Source organism: Suncus etruscus, chromosome 19, assembly GCF_024139225.1.
Source record: "Suncus etruscus isolate mSunEtr1 chromosome 19, mSunEtr1.pri.cur, whole genome shotgun sequence".
Classification (NCBI taxonomy): Eukaryota; Metazoa; Chordata; class Mammalia; order Eulipotyphla; family Soricidae; genus Suncus; species Suncus etruscus.
In genome coordinates, this window is record NC_064866.1 from 29,909,879 (window position 1) to 29,929,938 (window position 20,060).

The following is a 20,060-nucleotide window of genomic DNA, read 5'->3' on the forward strand; positions in this document are numbered from 1 at the left end:
AAGTTGTTGTGAAAATAAAACATGATATGATTGCTACAGCACCTGATAGATAATAATGCCTAATAATTTACAGATTAGTTCCAGAATTAAGTTGTACTAATTTGAAAGGAAGAAATAGGTTTGTTGGTATCTTTATGTAATCCCAAGAATATATATTAAATTAAAATAAGTTTACCTATCTCACTTTTTGGAATGGAGATTAAACTATAGTCCTGATGTGTTTTCCAAAGATAAGGGCTTCCCTTAAATTTGAGATGTAACCTTTGATTCTGACATAGCATTTAACTATTTTTCTCTTACTACACTTAAGTCATAGGATAGGTTTGTTTTCTTCACTCATTATTATGAGTTTTTCTTACCATTAATATTGTGTATTGGATTTCTAGGCTGATTTTTATTTTAACCTACCAATAATCCTACCATTACCTATGGTACTTTTGGTAAAGTATATAATAAATATCATAATTTGACTAATTCTATAAAACTTCAAATCTGTTTACTAATAATTGCAAGTTAATCATCTAATCTTTGGGTAGGATTCCAGGCCTTTAATAGTGGATTTTAATTTTTTTTCTTTTAAAGTAATATCTCACAAAGTTAAATGATTAAAAATCAAACTTTCTTTGACATTATGAATTTAGCTCTAGTACATTTTTGTTGTTGTTTTTGGGGTTTTTTGGGGGGGCACACCCAGAAGCATTCAGGGGTTACTCTCAAAAATTATGCCTGGCAGGCTTGGAGGGACTATTTGGGCTGCCCAGAATCAAACCTCGGTCAAGACAAGAGCCCTACTCCAGCCCCACTAGTACATGTTTTTCATTTATAAAGAGACTAAGTACAACACAATTATATTTATCTGCATATTCAACAAAATATATTTGTTGCAAATTATAAGCTTACTTTAAATGTATAATGTGCATGTTACGTGTGCATACAAAAAATGGGCTAACTTGTCTCATTTCTGATATTAGAGGAGGAAAAACATTGGAAAGTTCTGGAGAGACTGAAGTGAAAATGTAGGAGTTAAGTCACATATTTTGAATGAAACCCACCCATGTTCCATTGCTAGCACCAATATACTCCCCAGCAGTGATTCCTGAGCACAAATCAGCCCTGAGCTCTGCTGGGTATGACCCAAAAACCAAATAAGGAGTTCTGAAAAATGCTGATTAACATTCTCATCAACTCACAGTATTTTCTTAAATTTCCTCATATGCCTCAATACAGTTTCATTAAAAGTCAAATGAAATATATTTGCTAGGTATCTCAGAATACTAAGATATAATATTGAAACTTTCAGTATAGGTGATTTTCTTCATGGTTAAACAACATAAATAATTTGGAGTTAGGAGTTATATCCTATAATATTTTTTAAAACTATTTCTATTTATAATTTGTAACTATAATTTGTATAAACAAATTATACGTTAATGTCCCTGATCAGGGAACTCTCAGCTGTCTTTCTGTGGTGCTAAAAGTCCCTGGTATCTTCACTCCAAGGAGATTCTCTGTTCCATATTTGGGGTTAAAATTACTCACATTCATTTAAGATGCTTACCTCTTACCTCTTACACAGTATCTTCACCTCTTACACAGTACTGTTATAGGGAGTTACCAACCCAAAGGATGCATTGTGTGTGTTGACGGTCTAAATGTAACTTGTCACAATATGCATCTCCCCATCAGAAGAATGAGAGAGCTTTAGCTTCCTCTTTCCCTTCCCTTTTCCCTCCTTTATTCTCCATTACAGCTATCAGAAATAGTTCCTGGCTTGTAGTCGTTTGTCAGACTGCTCATATACAGCCACGCAATTGGGGAAGTAAGTTTTGTCCTTTCACAACCCAATTGAAAATAAGTTATTTTTAAAAAGCACTGTCAAGTGAAATTATTCAGAACTTTCGTGGCTATAGAATATTATGCTTATTATAATCTCATTTCTCCTTCTGAAATAGAATTCCTATAGATAAACTTGTTTTCCCATATTTATTTTTAAAAATCACCCGTAGGTGTAGGTCTACATTGTATCACTCTGTCTTGAAAGTCTTATCTCTGGTGTATGGTGTAGTTATGGGAGGTGATTATTTTATTTGTTCTTTGTTTTCTACCCATAATCCCAGTATTTAGGAATATTATATCACCAGGTTGTTTTCAATTTAATAATAAGATGAGGGTGTGGCTCAGCAGCAGAGGACTTTCTTGTATACATGATGCCTGGGTTCAATCTCCAGCACTGCAAAGACCAATAAATAAAATTAAAAACTAATAAGTGACTAGAGAAATAATAGGTTTTTGCTCTTATATAGTATTATACCTTCTACATAGTTGGCTTTTCTACATAGCCAAAAAAATATAATGAGTTCCCTCTGAATATGTGTATCATCAATCCAGTTTCATACTGAGAGAATTCCTAATGAAAAAGTAGTAGAATGGGCTATCACTGACTGTCACTCTTTTCTAAACAGAATCATTAACTTCTTCATTGTTAGTCATTTCTGCTACCTGTCCCTGCTTAGCTTGCTCGGTTTTCCCTCTCTCCGGCAACAGCTTTGTATCGCACCCCTTTCACTGATAGTGAAGATGGAGCCAGCCTCCAGGAGCAGTGCTAGGCAATGATCATGATTCAAAGCTTGAGGGGCTCATGGAATACAGAGTATTCCTCTAGATCAGATAAACAGGAAAAATATTCTGGTAAGTAAGTTTTCGTGGCCTTTCCTCTTGGCATTAAGGCATTGTTGATTAAAATACAATGACAATATCCGGATGGGTTAGAAACATTTTCCAAATTCCCAAACAGGCTAACCCATAATTTCCTATGGGATGATTGTAGACCAGTGGCTTTCTACCTTATTACACCTGCAGACCATCACTGGCTGAAAACCACTACCCTAGAGTCTCAGTCTGAGGTTCTATAAAGAGAAATTTCATGTTTCCTTCTTGCTTGTGCATTCATTCCAAGGTACTGAGAAGAACTGCATGAGGTGCCCTCCATTTTTATTTTGTAATGCTATACTTCTGGCCCTTCCCCTCCCAAAAGGCTGCTTCACATATCCAGCAAAAAGTTGTAAGATGTCTACCCTCCTCCACACAAGACAGAGTCGATCATCTCTGACACCTGCTTAGTCTCCTGAGTCTGCTACTGAGTGTAATCCCCCCCTATTGGCAACACCACTCACCAGGTCAGCTCTACAGATTCTTTTTAGCTTAATTCAGACCATTTTTTTCCTAATGTGTATATCAAGATAATGACATCACTATATGTTTGCAGCTTAATCTGTTTAAAAACATTCTTGAGCAAACAAAGAGCAGTTTTTTTCAGTTATGAGAGACTGGTTAACCTAGTTATTTACTATAAGCATGAGAGCTTACCATATAGATCGTATTTAAACTCATAATATAGGTGCTCTGCTTGAATCAGTCTTTGAAAGGGGGACTCTTGTCTATTCTAGAACTTGAATCCCTCTTTCGGTTGTTGATACCTATTTTTCTTAGATTGCTTTATCAAAATATTACCTTAGTAGCTAAACTATTTTATTTTAAAACTAACATTATAAGCAAATGTCTGCAATGAATGGTGTCCTTCCAATCCTCAACCCCCAGCTGTCCAGTAGTCTCCACATTGACCTCTCCAGTAGGTGACCTCTTCTTTACCTGTCATATATCTTTCCAGAAATTTGTTATGTAAATATTGACAAACATATTTTCTTTTTCACATGAGAAGTAGTCTTTATAGGTATATAATGCCTTTTGGGGGCCTTCCTTTTCTTTGATGTTGTTCTATATCACTGTACAGGGAGCCTTCCAACTCTTTTTTTCTGCTCCCAAATATTCCATCTTATGGAAATACTATAACTTCTATAAATCATTCTGTCACTGAGGATGATTTGAATTTTGCCTATTAGAAAGTATATTTTACTCAATAACCTTTGCACACACTTTACAAACAAATTTATAAATAAATTTAGTAGAATAAATTTTCCTTAAAAGGCATTTTGGATCCACTAGTCTGAGATGATAATCTCAAGAACACAAAGTGTTGGTCTACAGAAGGAAAACGCCACTTAATGCTTTGCTCCTCAGTCTTTTTACCCCTATTCTTTTTTTTCAGACTTTCAAACTTCTAATTTCTGCTGCCCTGTTTTTATACCAGGTTTGTCTCTTCTTGACTATAAGGCCATTTTCAGCAAACTTCAAGCTAATTCGTGGCTATTTTTCATCTTTTTAGAAGTGTTAGGATACTTACAGAGTAAACATAAAAATTTGAATTTTTTTCTCCACAAGTACAATGTGAGATGTTACGTTGATAGGCTTAAGGGCAAGTTTTGCAAGATCTCAGAAACTGTTATGTTTAGTAAAAGCTCTCCATTTCTTCTGTTGGCTGCTACATAGCCCCTTTATCATGATTTTTGTATTATATAATAGTTTGTTATAATCCTCTGCTTGATGTTCAAAATTTAATATGCATATAGCTCTGCCCTTTTTTTGGTGGGAAAGGTTAAGCTACAGTTTCAACCCAACCTCAAAGAGTCAGATTATTTCTTTTTGAAAGGGGGGTTTTTTATTGCTCTGTGAAATTCATCAAATTAAAAGGCTCTAGATTTTATTTGATTATGCTCATAACAAATTTTTGACACCTCCCTTTCCCCTTTCCTCAATATTTGAGATTTGTTTTCTATTGTGCATGATAGAGGAATGCTGCTAAGCTTGCAAGTAATTAACTTGAAATTGTTTTTGAGTAATTCTGCTTTTTTGGCTTTTTGTACCTAATCAGAATTGATGTGACTGAAGTGCAAATCTTCATAATAATCATGCATTTGCTGGCAGTGATTGGAGGACCACCTTTTTGGCAATCTATGGTAACTGTTCACATTGTGTATGTCATAATGCATGTTGTTTTTTGCTTGTGTTTTCTAATATAAAATAATCTTAAGGTTGATTTATTAAAATTATTTTCTTCTTCCTGAAAATAAAAGAAAACAACAAGGGTAGAACATCTATTTCTTTTTAGGGCATGGTGAATTTTACCACTGAAGTTCTGTGATAAAGTAGGTTTATATAAAATGATCTGAATCATTTTGTGTTATTCTTTTACAGCTAAGGAAAATAGTGGTTAGTATGACCAATTTGCCAGTGGCCAGATTAAACCAGACTTTTTATTCTCTTTCAGAATTTTCTTTTTTCATGAACTGGAGAAATGGTACCTCAGGTAGAACTTGCCTGGCATACAACCAACTCATGGTCAATCCCCAAGATCCCATATGGACCCGGGTGCCCCCCTGGGAGTAAACTCTGAACACAGAGCTGGGATTAAGCCCTGAGCACTGCCAATTGTGGTCCAAAAATAAACAAACAAAAAAAGAAAGTTTCAGTTTTTCAGTCGTGTACTAAAGCTGAGTAACATGCTTGGGATAATACATTAATTACAACCCTGTAATGAAATGAATGTTTACTCGAATTGCTGCCAACAAGGTTGTGGAAAAGCTAGGACATTGATTTTTTTTTTAGCCTGCTGAAAAATAAAAACAACCCCACAAAAACAAATTTTCAGTGAACTTCTGAAAGAGTGAATACAATATTTTCAACATGAGCCTAAAACACAGGCCCAAGATCTAGAGTGCCTCACTTTGATCCAGGCTCCACTATCTAGATTTATATTTATTATATCTATTATAAATTTTATTAATTATAAGATTATAGATTTTATTTATTAACTCTTAGTGACTTAGTTTCCCCCTCTACAAAATGAGGACAATAAAAGTATATAGTCTCATAAAATTATTTTGTAGGATAAATGTGTACAGATATATATAAAACACATAGGGCAATCTCCATAAAACAAAAACCCTAAATAAAAGCTGTTGTTTTGAAAATTAGAATGAATCTTACTAGGTTCAAGTTATAGTAATTTGTACTCCCTGTGACACCAGTTAACTGTTAGTAACTATCATCACCCCTTCAAAACATACTATTTGTAATTTCCTTCATACAATATTACCAAAACAGTTTGTTGCTCCTGTGCCAATATAATCATAAAATAAGATTAATTTTAAATAGAAGGGACCGGAGAGATAGCATGGAGGTAGGGCATTTGCCTTGCATGCAGAAGGTCGGTGGTTCGAATCCCGGCATCCCATATGGTCCCCTGAGCCTGCCAGGAGCGATTTCTGAGCATAGAGCCAGGAGTAACCCCTGAGCGCAGCTGGGTGTGACCCCAAACCCAAAAATAATAATAATAATTTTAAATAGAAGAAAAGATTTTTGATAAGCAAAAATTTTCCTACTTGTGGTCAGTTAGGTACTTACAGAAACAACTGCAATGAGGTTAAGATGATAACTTGCATTCAGCTAACCCTGATTCAATTACTTGCACCACATGTTCCTTCCAGCATCCTGGGTGCAGGTCCTGGTGGCCCTGGGCCTTGCCTTGGTGGTCCTGGTATCCTCAGCACTACAGGGTTTTTAGAGCATCACATCCTTAGACTCTTACAAAGAAATGCCTGGACAGATGACTGAGAACTGCCTCATGGGGAACCCTGATCACCACTAGGGAGTATGCCTCCAAAAAAAAACCTGATTCTTTTGAAAGAAAGTAAATCATAACCGCTACAGGTTAAGGTATATTTAAGGTATTTAAGACTTATTTAAAAGAGGTAACATGTAAGCAGTAAAATGAGACGCAAATTTAATGTCAGGCACCACCTGAAACTAATGTTTAATGCATTCACATATTGATAAGAATAATTATATATATACCTATATATAATAAAACTAATGTTTTATGTATTCACATATTGATAAGGATAATTAGATATACAGCATTATATATAGGTATATATCTAATTATCCTTATCAATATGTGAATGCATAAAACATTTGTTTCAGGTGGTGCCTGACATTAAATTTGATCAAGCCAGAAACCCTTGTTTTTCTGGTTACTGGCATATATATATGTATGTATGTATATGTATAAAACCAGTTTTTCTGGTTATATATGTTTAAGCAATTCATAATCACTTGGGAAATTTTTGATATAAAACATGAAATCTATAAATCAAAACTAGTAAGGTATGAAAATTTCAGTGGGAGTAGACTATATTATATTAAAAATTGTTTTGGTTTGTGGACTCATACCTGGCTGTGCTCAAGGTTTACTCCTGGCTCTGCCCAGGAATTACTTCAGGTGAGGCTCAGAGGACCCTTTGTGGTGCCAGGGACCGAGCCTGGGATCAACTATTTTGCTCTATCTTTATAATTTAGATAAGTAATTGTCCTTTTTTATTTCATATTTCAAAAAAGTATTCCAAGGAACTCAGTTATTCAAGACTGAAATGGTGTTCCTAAACCCAGTAATCTAATTCTAGGATTAACCAGTCTAAATTACAAAGTTAGGTTAGGAAAATAGATCCTGGTTCCTCCCTAGTTCTTAACTGATTGTTGCCATCTGTAAACAAAAAGTTATTTATCTGGTGATATTTGAGGATTTAGAGAAATATTTTGTGTCCCAATATTTTGCAATTCCCAAATCAGATTCCCATAACTGACCACAGACCACTTATTTCTCTTACCTTTACCCTATGGGTTTTTTGCTGAATATGCTATTTTGAATTGCATCATATTCAGCAGGATTGCTACAAGTAGTGCTTTTACTTATTCGTACTTAGAAGATATTTATTTACGTTTAGCTGTGAAACTCTTCACCTTTAAGGTTGAGGGTATAAAATGGCAATTGCTCTCCAAATTCTCCTTAAAAGACTTTTATTGATACTTAGAAAGCAAATTTATGGTAAAATATTTGCAAATATTGTCATAAAGCTGATTCCAGAAGATTAGCTCTTTTCCAAAGGTAAGTGATATATATATGTATATACGTGTTTCTATATATGTATATATATATTGTTTACCACCCATTTCTTGTTCCTTTTTTATGAGATGAGTTTTTATCAAAGGTTATGATTATTTTCTGTTGATTTTGGTTATTTTTTTCTTTTATTGTTTGGGTATTTTGGAGGGAGGGTCACACCCAGTGGCACTCCAGGGTTACTCCCTGCTGTATTCAGAAATTACTCCTGGCAGACTTGAGGGACCATATGAAATGCCAGGATTGGCCACATGCAAGGCAAATACCCTATCCACTGTGCTACCGCTCCAGCCCCTAAGAAAAAAATTTTTGTTTGTTTTGTTTTTGGGTCACACCTGGTTGCACTCAGGGGTTACTCCTGGCTCGATGCTCAGAAATCTCTCTTGGCAGGCTCAGAGACCATATGGGATGTCTGGATTTGAACCACCGACCCTCTGCATGCAAGGCAAATGCCTTACCTCCATGCTATCTCTCCGGCCCCAGAAAAATTTTTTTTAAGAACCATGACTTACAGAGTTATTTATAGTCAAGTTTTAGGCATAGGTTCAATGTCAATCCCATCATTAATGTCAGCTTCTTTCCACCATATTCTGTCATCCCCAACTCTTACCCTCCAGATTGACAGGCACATTTCAGAGTTCTGTGGTTGCAGATTCTCATTGTTATTGAGTCTTTGCTTTGAATTTAGCTACATCTCTCTCCTACATCACTAGTACAACTAAAACCCAAGTCTTCCTCTACTTGCACGATCTCCCCTTTCTTTCTTTTCTTTAGTTGTTTTTTAAGGAAAATTTTATTGCTCAAAATTGAGTGAATTATTTACATATTGTAAGAAACAAAACACATTACTCATATTCCCCAAAAGAATATTTTCTTTGGGATTAGAACTTTCTTTATATAACCTTTAAAATTTTTTATTTTGAAAAGCACTCAAATATAATCTTTTCAGTTACTTTCACTGATGTTTTTGATTCTGAAAATAATTGAAAAAAGAATTGAAAAATATGGTAGTTGATTAAACTAGAAGTCTCCAAGAATCCAGTTAAGCCAAATAGTGAGCATTACTACATATAAAGTTTCAAAATTCATTATGTAGAACTGAAGGTATTGTACTATAATTTATTTTTATCTCATTTTGAAGTAAAAACTTTAAAATTGCCCTTATACTTAAATAACATTAAATGTTAGTCAACATTTAGTGGAAATTAGTAGTTGTTACATTTTGTTTTGATGGAATTCATTTATACTAATAGTCACACTAATGAGCTTTCTCAAATTCTTTGGAAGAAAGTCTCTAATCGCAAAAGGATGCTTCTGTTTCTGCTGAAATTTTCAAAGCTTATAGAAATAAATTGTTATGCCATTAAGTTAGTTTAATGGTTGATTAAAACAAAATATGACTATTATCTGGTTCACAATTAAGTTTTTTTTTTCATCACTAACCTTAAAAAATTTAATTGCAACACTTGGTTTTTTTTTTTTTATTATTTCTTGGTTTTTGGGTCACACCCGGTGGGGCTCAGATGTCACTCCTGGCAGGCTCAGGGGATCATATGGGATGCCAGAATTCTAACCTAGGATTCATCCTGTGTTGGCCGCCCTGATCCCAGAGATTTCTAACTCTACCCAGTCTGGAAGACTCCTGAAACTCTAGGTAGGGCCATGATGAAATTCTACAGCTTTCTCCCTGTTTCTGTAGAACAGATGATATTATGGGCACATGAATTCTAGGAATAGGAGAACAAGAGGAGAATTTAGGGAGATAGAAAGCCTTAGGATTTCTTTTGATTCCATTTTTTTGTTTTTGTTTTTGTTTTTGTTTTTGTTTTTTTTAACCAGATATATTTCCTCTCTTCCTCTTCTCCCTCCCCAACCTTCCCCAACCACCTGTCTTCTTAATGTTTTCTCATATTCTGGGTAATTCTCTAGAGAGAGTGAGAGATAGGGAGAGCATCTTAGTCTTTATAAGGCAAGTGTCTATTGAGCACCAACAATAACCAGGCTTGCTTGTCTGCTTCTACTTCAAACATTTAACTAATGTACCTGGCTTTTCTAATGCTTCTGTGCATTCTTTCAGGGGACAACAGTTTCTGTGATCCTAAAGCATTTCACCAAATTTTAAATACATGTGTCACAGATTACTTTTACAAAACAGTTGGCAACCATTCATCACCATGCATGACCCATCATAGGGATGCCCCTGTAATGGCTAAATGCTTGACTTCTTTTGAATTCTGAGGGAATCTAGTATTTCACCTTATGCCAGTTAGGTCCTTTGTCTCTTGAGGAAAAATGAAACTAGCCCCCAGAGTATTGAATTTAAGCCAGTTACATTGTAATGTCCCTAGTTTTCTGAACTAGAGTCAAAAAATAAAGAAAAATCTCTTGGGGTTCCAAACCAACTGTGGTTTAATTTTCTCCTTCATTGAATAGACAAAATTGATCATTTATGGAAGGAAGATGCTCATTTAAGATATTCTATATTTTTTGAGCAATCTCTTTTTAAATTGAACTGGTTTCACTTTAGAAAAGTAAACACAGTCACAGTACTACTTGAAGTTTGAAGTTGATTTAGAAGTCTTTGAGTCACCATTTTTGCAAGAGATCTTTGTATAAACAATTCAAGTCACTTGAACATTTTTGTCCCTGAGGATTCTTAATAGTTTGGGAGAAATATAGAATCTAAACTTTTAAGATTCATGTCTACATTTAACAAGAGTTTCTTTTTTTTTTTTTTTTTTTTTTTTTTTGGTTTTTGGGCCACACCCGGTGACGCTCAGGGGTTACTCCTGGCTATGCGCTCAGAAGTCGCTCCTGGCTTGGGGGACCATATGGGACACCGGGGGATCGAACCGCGGTCCGTCCTAGGCTAGCGCAGGCAAGGCAGGCACCTTACCTCTAGCGCCACCGCCCGGCCCCTTCTTTTTTTTTTTTTTTTTTTTTTAACAAGAGTTTCATACAACAACAACAAAAAAAATAGGAAATACATTTCCTTTTTTTTTTTTTATTATTTTAAAAGAGTGGTTTAGATGGCAGCCCTAAAAAAATGTGCAAACAGCCTTACAGAACTCAATACATATTAAATGGGTATCTGGAATCTTGTTCATATAATCATTTGTTTCCATTTTAGAATATGTCACTTTACTGTTCATTCACATTAGACAAATTCATGATGAATTTCAGAAATGCTCAAAAGTGGGGCAAAAAGGAAGATTCTTTAAAATTCAATACAAATGTATTTTTAAATGATGGACATTGAACTTGAAAAATTAAATCATGGGGCCGGGCGGTGGCGCTGGAGGTAAGGTGCCTGCGCTAGCCTAGGACGGACCACGGTTCGATCCCCCGGCATCCCATATGGTCCCCCAAGAAGCCAGGAGCAACTTCTGAGCGCATAGCCAGGAGTAACCCCTGAGCATCACAGGGTGTGGCCCAAAAACCAAAAAAAAAAAAAAAAAAAAAAAAAAAAAAAAAAAAAAAAAAGAAAAATTAAATCATGGTTTTAGCTCACTTAGCACCTCCTTATTTTAGGTAAAACAATCTATGATCTGTTTACTATAAAAATTTATTTACTACTTACAAAATGTGAACATATGTATGCATTTTGTAGAGCTGCATATATTTTGACTTATATTTGCCCCTGTATATGAATATTTTTCTAAGTTACCCTCTGCTTCTACTAGCTGTCTGTATCTTACCAATTTGGATTTGGGAATTCTTCTTAAATAGATTATTTGTGTGTGGGGGGGGTCTTCTATTCTTTAGTTTGCATATTTTTAAAATCTGGTTGCAGATATTTTTGGCCTTTATGTGTCATACTTTCTCTTTCATAACAATTAGTAAAAAAGAAACCTACATATTTAAAGATAGAATTCCAAAACTGCAAGAAGAAAAATGCAAGATATACTTCTTTTATATAAAAAAATTTTTTTAAATAAAGCCAGAAGCAAATCTGGCTCATTGTTGCCAAACTTCTGGCCTGTATTAGTTAGCTTAGGACACAAATTTATAAATTTGGGTTCACTGTTCTTTCAAAGGTTGGTTTCTGTATTGCCTCCCTTATCTCTTAAGTCTTGTTATAGTGCTTATAGTGAAAAGTAGCAGAAAATTTTAATTAACTATTTACTAAACTAAAGGGATTTAAAAATATTTAGAAATAGGAATCAAATAATTTTTTATTTCAGTTTTTATACAAAAACTTAATTATTTTTTCTTTTTACTTGTTAAAGATTCCAGTGCTGAATATTCAAGTGAAACTTTTTCCTGCACTTTGTACAGTAGCCGGGACCATATTTTCCTGTACAAATTATTTCCGTGTAATCTTCACAGGTGGTGTTGGAAAAAATGGATCAACAATAGCAGTGAGTATATATTAAAACTTATAATGATGTAACACTGAAACTGGTTATATTGTCATTTTATAATTAGTTGAATTATGTGGGGGGAAAAAATCACTTGGTAATTTAGGATGTCAGATATTTCTCTTCGCATCAAGAGAAATAGTCAAAGGGCTGAGTACATGCTTACTTAAATATGCTTACATATTCATATTTTGGTTACTTATAAGTAAGTTTCATTCAAATTCTGTACACATTTTGTACACATATCATTTTTAATTTTTTAATTTTATTTTATTGAAGCTATTGTTATTTTAAAAACCCTTCATTGTTGGATTTCAGGCATAAAATGAATCAGGGCCAATACCATCCACCACTTTCAACCTCCACCAATGTTCGAAGAGTTACCACCACCCGTTGCCCTCTGGCCTGTCAGTATAACAAGTCCATTTTAAGTTTAGATTGTTGTAGTTTGGGTCTCTTGATTCTATTGTTGTTGACTTGGCTTGCATATTTACTTATGGCCTTTTTTGTTTTTATTAAGACCAATGTGAATTTCAAGTTTCTCACAGTTATATTTAAATACATAGTGACAGTGAATTAGGATTTTTCCCCCAACCAGAGTTGACCTCCCTCTACCGTTGTTCCCAGCATGCATCCCATACCTTCACCGCTTGGACTACTATGGTCCATTTTGTGTATAATTTGTTATAGTTTGGGTCTTGATTCTATTGTTGTTTGGTTTGGGTATTTAGGTCTCATGATTTTTCCTTCCCACACAATGCTTCTGAGACCATGTGGCCCCTGTGTCCCATCCACTTTTTTTCTTTTCTTAATTTGTAGGAAGACATAGAAATATGAGGCAAAACAAGATGATTCATGTTCTAAGGTTCTGTAAAAAACGCAGGAGCCCCTATCTGGAAGCTATAAATATAAATTAAATTAAAAGACGAAAAGTGGGGGCAGATGTGGCAACTTTTATTTTTGTTTTGTTGTTGTTTTGCACAGGTGCAATAAAATATGGGGAAGTTGGAAGGAAATTCCCTTGGCCTAAGAGATACAGGGTGTCTTTACTCTTCAAGCATAGTGTCATGAGACCGACTGCAGGCTTTGGACATGTTAGTTGTCCAACCCCAAGATCCTTTATGGCCCCAGGAAAAATTCTGCTCAGACAGGGTTGTCAAAGTCGGTTTACTGTAATTAGGAATCTTGGGTTTTACACAGATCTTAGGACAAAGCCATGGATAATGTCTTTCTTTATGGTCCCAGGAAAAGTTCTTCTCATTTGCAGTAGTTATAGTCAGTGTTCTGTAATTAGAAATCTTGGTTTTTGCTCAGGTCCTAGGATGAAAGGTCTTCTGATTTCATCTCACCATTAGGTGGTACGGTAGGGCAACTTGCCCTTAGATCAAGTTGTTACTGTTTCCTCATCTGGGTGTCATGAACCTACTCCTGGAGCGTGTTGGTGACAGAACGATATTAGGGCCTCACTTGGGGACGAGGGGGAGTTTGATTCCTGGTGCTTATGCAGAGAACTGTGTCAGTTCTAAGGTTGGGATCTGGGATGTGGGATGGGATGGTTGACGTCCGATCACATGAGCTCTAAATCAAGTCCCATGACTAATGTTGAGGTTGTATACATTATACAATGTATGGGTTCTTATAACTATTAAATAGAACTTCTTTCTATACATACATTTTCCCATTTTAATGTGCCTATGCAAAAATGATGCCATATATATTATTGGTACATTTGGGGGGTAAAAATAACAAGCTATACAATTTCTGTGCTCTGGCTTTGACCTGAGCTCTTATCCCAAGCAAGACTTTTCTACTAGAATTTCTTACTAAGCAGAACCACAAAACAAGCAACCAAAAAAGGGGGTGATAGGGGAGGCTACCTCTATATATGAAAATAAACACTAAGAGTTATAACTATTAAGAAAATAAATATACAAAGTACAGATATCCCTATTAAGTCTTTTGAAATAATCCAAGTGGGGTTTAAAATCCAGGACACGTTTTCATTCTGCACCGTGGTCTTGTTGAGTCTGAGAAATAGTTTGAAGCAATCAGGGATCAGGTAGTGTCTTCAAGCTGAGGGTCGCTCAGGAGCTGAATCCAGTAACAAACAACAGCCCATATTGAGCGCTGGTGGGAGAAAAGGGGCTGCATGGAATGAGTCAGCAGTAGTGGTGGCTGTAGCTCCTTGCTGGGACGAGAGGTTGGGGGCTTGAGGGTGTCCTTTCACTTTGGGAGCTAGGTGGCAGCTTAGTAGTGCAGGGAGAAGGTTCCCTTCCCTGTTCCTGAGAAGTTAAGAACTGAGGGTAAAGAAGGTTAAATAGGGGGAGATAAGGGGTCAGGACTGAGGGTGTGAGAGGAAAGAAGTTTTATAGGGTGGTCACTGGGGAGGGGATATTATATAATAGGAGCTATATAAAATATGGGCAGAGATCATATGCAATACATATTAGAACAACAGAGGAGTCCACCACATGCACACTCATACCACTTATAAAAAGACATTAGAGGTTTGTAGGTTATAATTGGTGGCCTGATCTATATGGGATGGGTCAGAGCGCTTAAAAAAAATGGGGCCTCTACGTCAGAGGGGAAAGGTTTTCTAATTTCTTGGCACTTACTTCATTAATGTGGGGGTGAAGTTTGCTAAATGAAGCTATCGGGGTTAGATTGTGCATGGAGCATTTTGAAATAAACATAATTTTTATGTCTAGAGTACTAAGTAGTATGGTAGTGAGCACTATAAGAGGAGTCTCCCCCTGTAGTATCATCCACCATGTCTTGTGCATCGAGGTTCCTTTCCTGAAAGGAAACTGACAGCATGGGAATTATGAACTAAGAGTAACATAGCTTGAATTGAGAAAGAAGAAAAAAAAATAGCAATTTGCAAAACAAAATTTGCAAAAAAACCCCACCAAGACCTGTAACAAAAAGTAACAAAAGTAAGCAGTTGCCTATTTCAGTGGTCTCTGTGGACAGAAGCATTAGATCATAGTAGTAAATGTAATCAAAAGAGAAATGTATAAATTGGAGAACTTTGTCAAGACATGATCCTAATAAGCACTGTCTAAAACGATAGAGCACTGAATTGAGAGATTTGGCGTCCACTCTATACTGCCAAGAACCACTGTGGACAAACAAGTTAAAGAGTTATTTTATACATAATAAAACTAGACACAAAAGCATACTGATAGTAAGCACTGTAATGGGAGTCTCTGGCTTCCAATCATATTCTGCATCTGTTTCTTTGGATAGAAACATTAGAACATTATTATAGGCCTTTGTAGTGAGAGGTTGTTGGACACCTATTCAATCTAAATAGCTGATTTTATTGTTCAGCTTTTTTTGTAGAATAAAAGAGAGTAAAGGCTTTGTGTTTCTCCTCTTCCACTTGATTTGTTTCCTTCTCCTCACTATACCCTGGCATCTATGGTGTTCAGAGTATCTACCATTTAGACCGTTGTGTTTCTTCTTGGAGTTATTCTAATTACCACATATAAATGATATCAGTCTATATTCTTCTCTTACTTCATTTAACATAGTATTTTCTAGTGCCATCATGTTGCTGCAGATTGCGTGACTTTATTATTTTTACTGTTATGTAGTATCCCATTGTGTACATGTACCACATTTTCATGATCCACTCATCTGTTGGACATCTAAGTTGATTCCAAGTTTTAGCTATTATATTGAGTACTGCAATGAATAGAGGCGTGCATACATACTTTTGGATGAATGTCTTTCTATTCTGGGGATAGATACTCAAGAGAGGGATTGCTAGGTCATTAGGGCAACTCAATTTGGAGTTTACTGAGAATACTCCATACTGTTTTCCACAGGGGTTGGACCAAGCAGCATTCCCATCAGCAGTGGATGAGAGTTCGTTTCTCACTGCATCTCTGCCAAAAGAGATTGTTCCCATTACTTTTCATATATGCCATCCTCACTGGTGTAAACTGGTACCTCATTGTTGCCTTGATTTAGATTTCCCTAATGATGAGTGATGATGAACATGTTTTCATTTGTCTGTTGGCCATCTGTTGGTCTTCCTCAGAGAAGTCTGTTCTTTTCTCTCCCCATTTTTTAGGTTTTGTGGAGCTAACAACCTTTGTGAGTACTTTGTATATCCTAGATATCAAACCTTTATCTGATATCTTGATGCACAGCTATAGAAATGACTGTCACTGGAGAGACAGAGGTATAGGTAGTACTGAATAGGTAGTTCACATGGTTGAAACCAGTTTGATTGCTTATACCACATAGAGTCTTCTGATTACCAGTAGGAGTGATATCTAAGAGCACCAACAGGTGTCACCCAACACACACACACACACACACACACACACACACACACACACACACACGAAACTTTTGGTTTTCAGGCACCTGATGTTCTTAATGGTCTGAGTTAATATTCTTCCAGAATCTGCTAATATTTTATTAATTCTCTTTTCTCTAAACAGGGAACCAGTGTCCTTTCTCCTTTCCTTCATATTGGATCAGTGATCACGTTAGCTGCAATGATCTACAAGAAATCAGCAGTTCAGCTTTTTGAAAAGCATCCTTGTCTCTATATACTTACATTTGGTTTTGTGTCTGCGAAAATAACTAACAAACTTGTGGTAAGCAACAAATATTTTGGTTTTTAAATTACATCTCAATTTAGGTTTATGGCCACGGTTTTCATTTGGTAGCACCTAAGCTGTTCAAGATTGCTTTCTTCCAGCCAGAATCTTTTGACATAAGCCCGGGAGTGATTTTCATTTTTCTATAAATCACAGCTGAGGTTATTGGAGCTCCCTAAACTTTTAAAAATCTTTTTCTTTCTATCCAAAGTTAGTTTGCACTAAACTTTACTTAGCTAATTTACACTCGTTAGACTTAATCTCTATGCTCAAAGTAAGATCCATTATGAAAAAAATGAATTCTGGGGTTCAGTGTGTGCATATATTTCTTTGGTAAACAGCTCAGTTTTTCAGTTTGGGAAATTTAATGCATGTTTATAATTTTTGAGGCTTTTGAAACAACTGAATTATGTAGCTTGTAATTGCTCTTATGTCAAAATATTTACCTCTTTGTGTTTTATTCGTAGGTCGCACACATGACTAAAAGTGAAATGCATTTGCATGACACAGCATTTATAGGCCCAGCACTTTTGTTTCTAGACCAGTATTTTAACAGCTTTATTGATGAATATATTGTACTTTGGATTGCCCTGGTAAGTACTGTCCTTTGTCCTATTTTATGAGTTAGAAGTTATTTGTTTTCTTGTTTCAGTATGTCAGCCCTGAGAAATAGATATAATGATTTAGCCAAAGGTAAAGATGCTTGGCTTGTATATAGCTAACTGCAGTCTGATTTCCAGAATTGTATATATTCCTGAGTACCACCAGGAATATAAAACCCCTACCCCTATCTACCAGCACAGAACCAGAAGTAACCCCTGATTATTGCCAGGCATACCCCACAACCAAATAATTACAATGATTTGGATTGTCAGAAGACCACATTTATGAAACTTTATTTGAAATTCTGTGACTTTATCTCTGAGCCGTGATTTTTTATTATGATTAATTCTGCCTACATAGAACTCATAAATTACAGATTTCTGGCTGCAAACTTAATTGAGAAACTATTCCCTGTTAGACAGTGGCCTATTTTCACAAATCGTTTTATTGGAACACAGCCGTGGATATTTATTGCTAGTGTAATGGCCACTTTAATACAGTAATGGAATGTGAAGCTGCTGTGACTGACAGGATGTTTAACAATTTCTAAAATATTTACTGTCTCTTTGAGAGTTTATCATTGATGCAAAGAAGATTTGTGAGGAAACAAAATTATTAAATGTATGGTTTGGAAGATGAATCTGAAGCAAGAAGTCAAACACTACCACTCAACTTTCTGGAAGCTTAGACCTATTGTGTGAATGCCTACGCAAGTCCTTGAGAATCTAATCATGTCTTTTCTTTCCAGGTCTTTTCTTTCTTTGACTTGATCCGCTATTGTGTCAGTGTTTGCAATCAGATTGCTTCTCATCTCCACATACACGTCTTCAGAATCAAAGTCTCAACGGGTCATTCTAATCATCACTAATGATATATTGTTGTCATATACATAGGAAACTCATGTTTTCTGCAGGAAAGAATCTGAACATATTAGGAATGGGGTGGATAAGAACAAATATAATTTATAATAATCAATGTTGTATAACTTTTCTTCTTTATTATTGGTAACACTCCTTAACTATCCTGTGTGAGGATGGGAATTTCAACTCCCAACCTGTAAATTGTACATGTCGTTGTACAGGGTTTGGTCCAAAAAAGCATGCAGGAAAATATTCCATGTGTTTGTAATTATCCTGGATTCAGAAGAAAATTGTCATGGGGAGCAGGTAGAGGGTGATTTCTGATATACAATGTCTGCAGGCCAAAAGATGGTTGTTTTATAATTTTAACAAATTATCATATTTTAATGACATCTTTATTACATGTCTTCTCAAAACTTTCTTTACTAAGGAGCTTAGCTGGAGCACAGCTACATTCCCACTGGCTTGTGAGATGAACTAGTGGAAAAGACCTTGAATTTGAACTGAAAGGTTTCCTATCTTTTACACTGTTGAAGAAGTAATTTTTGTATTGGTCAGAAAAAAGGTATCTCTTATGGGCTTGGGAAATCCTGTTGGCATGCAAAATAATGTGCTAATTTTGTCGATCCATTTTATTTTTTTAAATAAATATATGATCTGAAAGCCGGCTTTTTTCTGTTTTATTCATTGGAAAAATAAACTAAGTTTTAATGTTTTTTAAGATGTAAACAAAATTTATTTGTTTTTAATAAATAAGGAGATTCGTCAGCTGCAGTTGTGTCTTGTGACCTATTTTTATAAACTATTTAGTTTAAAAAAAGTAGAACTACAGGGGCCGGAGCAGTGGCTCAAGCAGTGAGACATCTGCCTTGCACACGCTAACCTAGGACGGACCGCGGTTCGATCCCCCAGCGTCCCATATGGTCCCCCAAGGCAGGGGCGATTTCTGAGCATATAGCCAGGAGTAACCCCTGAGCATCACAGGGTGTGACCCAAAAAAAGCAAAAAAAAAAAAAAGTAGAACTACATTTATTTCTTTTCAGTAGAGTATTTTGTTGTTGTAATTGTATGATCGGCCTTATGGGAGTCTTTCTCACATTTATGTCAGTATCCTAGGCCTTTCTATGTATTTATTATATATTTGCTTTTGTCTCTTTTTAGCTACTAAATGTCTATACAAGTTAAAAGTATCCTAAGTAATTATAAACCACTGTCTTTATTATACATAGATAATTTAGTTGTTTGGATGTAAATAGGAGGAAAAAAAGATTTTAACTTTGGTAAAAATGAGTATCTTTTTCCTGATTTCCTCCCCTTAAGCCATTTTCATAGTCATGGATAATAACTAGATTGCCTTGCCTAGTGACCATACCTGCTTTTTTGTGTCTTTGATGCTTCTAACTCATCTGAGTTGGCTAGGAGTGACAATATAATCTTTCATTTCTTTGCCAGGTCGTATAGCAAGAAAGGGAAATCTCACATCACCTTTGTTTGCTAGCAACTTCTCCAGTCTCTGGGATAGAGAAGCACACACTGCAAAATGCTATCTATGGCAGATCATGATTTGAATGTTGGGAACAAATAAAAAGAAGATAGCTCTGCTTCTTTGGCCTAGTTACATCTATTATCTGATGACTACAATAGATACAAGAGATGTATGTAATTACTATCATACACATTGATGTCCAAAATGGCTAATCAGCATGTGTCACCTGGCTCTATTTATTTTTTAAAGGGGACAAGGACTAGAATTCAGGAT

At 35.6% G+C, this 20,060-nt stretch overlaps 1 protein-coding gene across 1 annotated transcript in view; it reads left to right on the plus strand.

The window, feature by feature from the left end:
* Window positions 1-19,075, plus strand: part of CEPT1 (choline/ethanolamine phosphotransferase 1) — a 44,478-nt gene extending 25,403 nt beyond the window's left edge. Inside the window, exons 5-9 of the mRNA XM_049765752.1 lie at window positions 4,769-4,853; window positions 12,085-12,216; window positions 16,677-16,835; window positions 17,306-17,431; window positions 18,190-19,075. Of these exons, the coding sequence (XP_049621709.1) occupies window positions 4,769-4,853; window positions 12,085-12,216; window positions 16,677-16,835; window positions 17,306-17,431; window positions 18,190-18,309 (622 nt within the window). The 3' untranslated portion in view covers window positions 18,310-19,075. The remainder of the gene's footprint in view (window positions 1-4,768; window positions 4,854-12,084; window positions 12,217-16,676; window positions 16,836-17,305; window positions 17,432-18,189) is intronic.
* The last annotated feature ends 985 nt before the right edge of the window (window positions 19,076-20,060 follow it).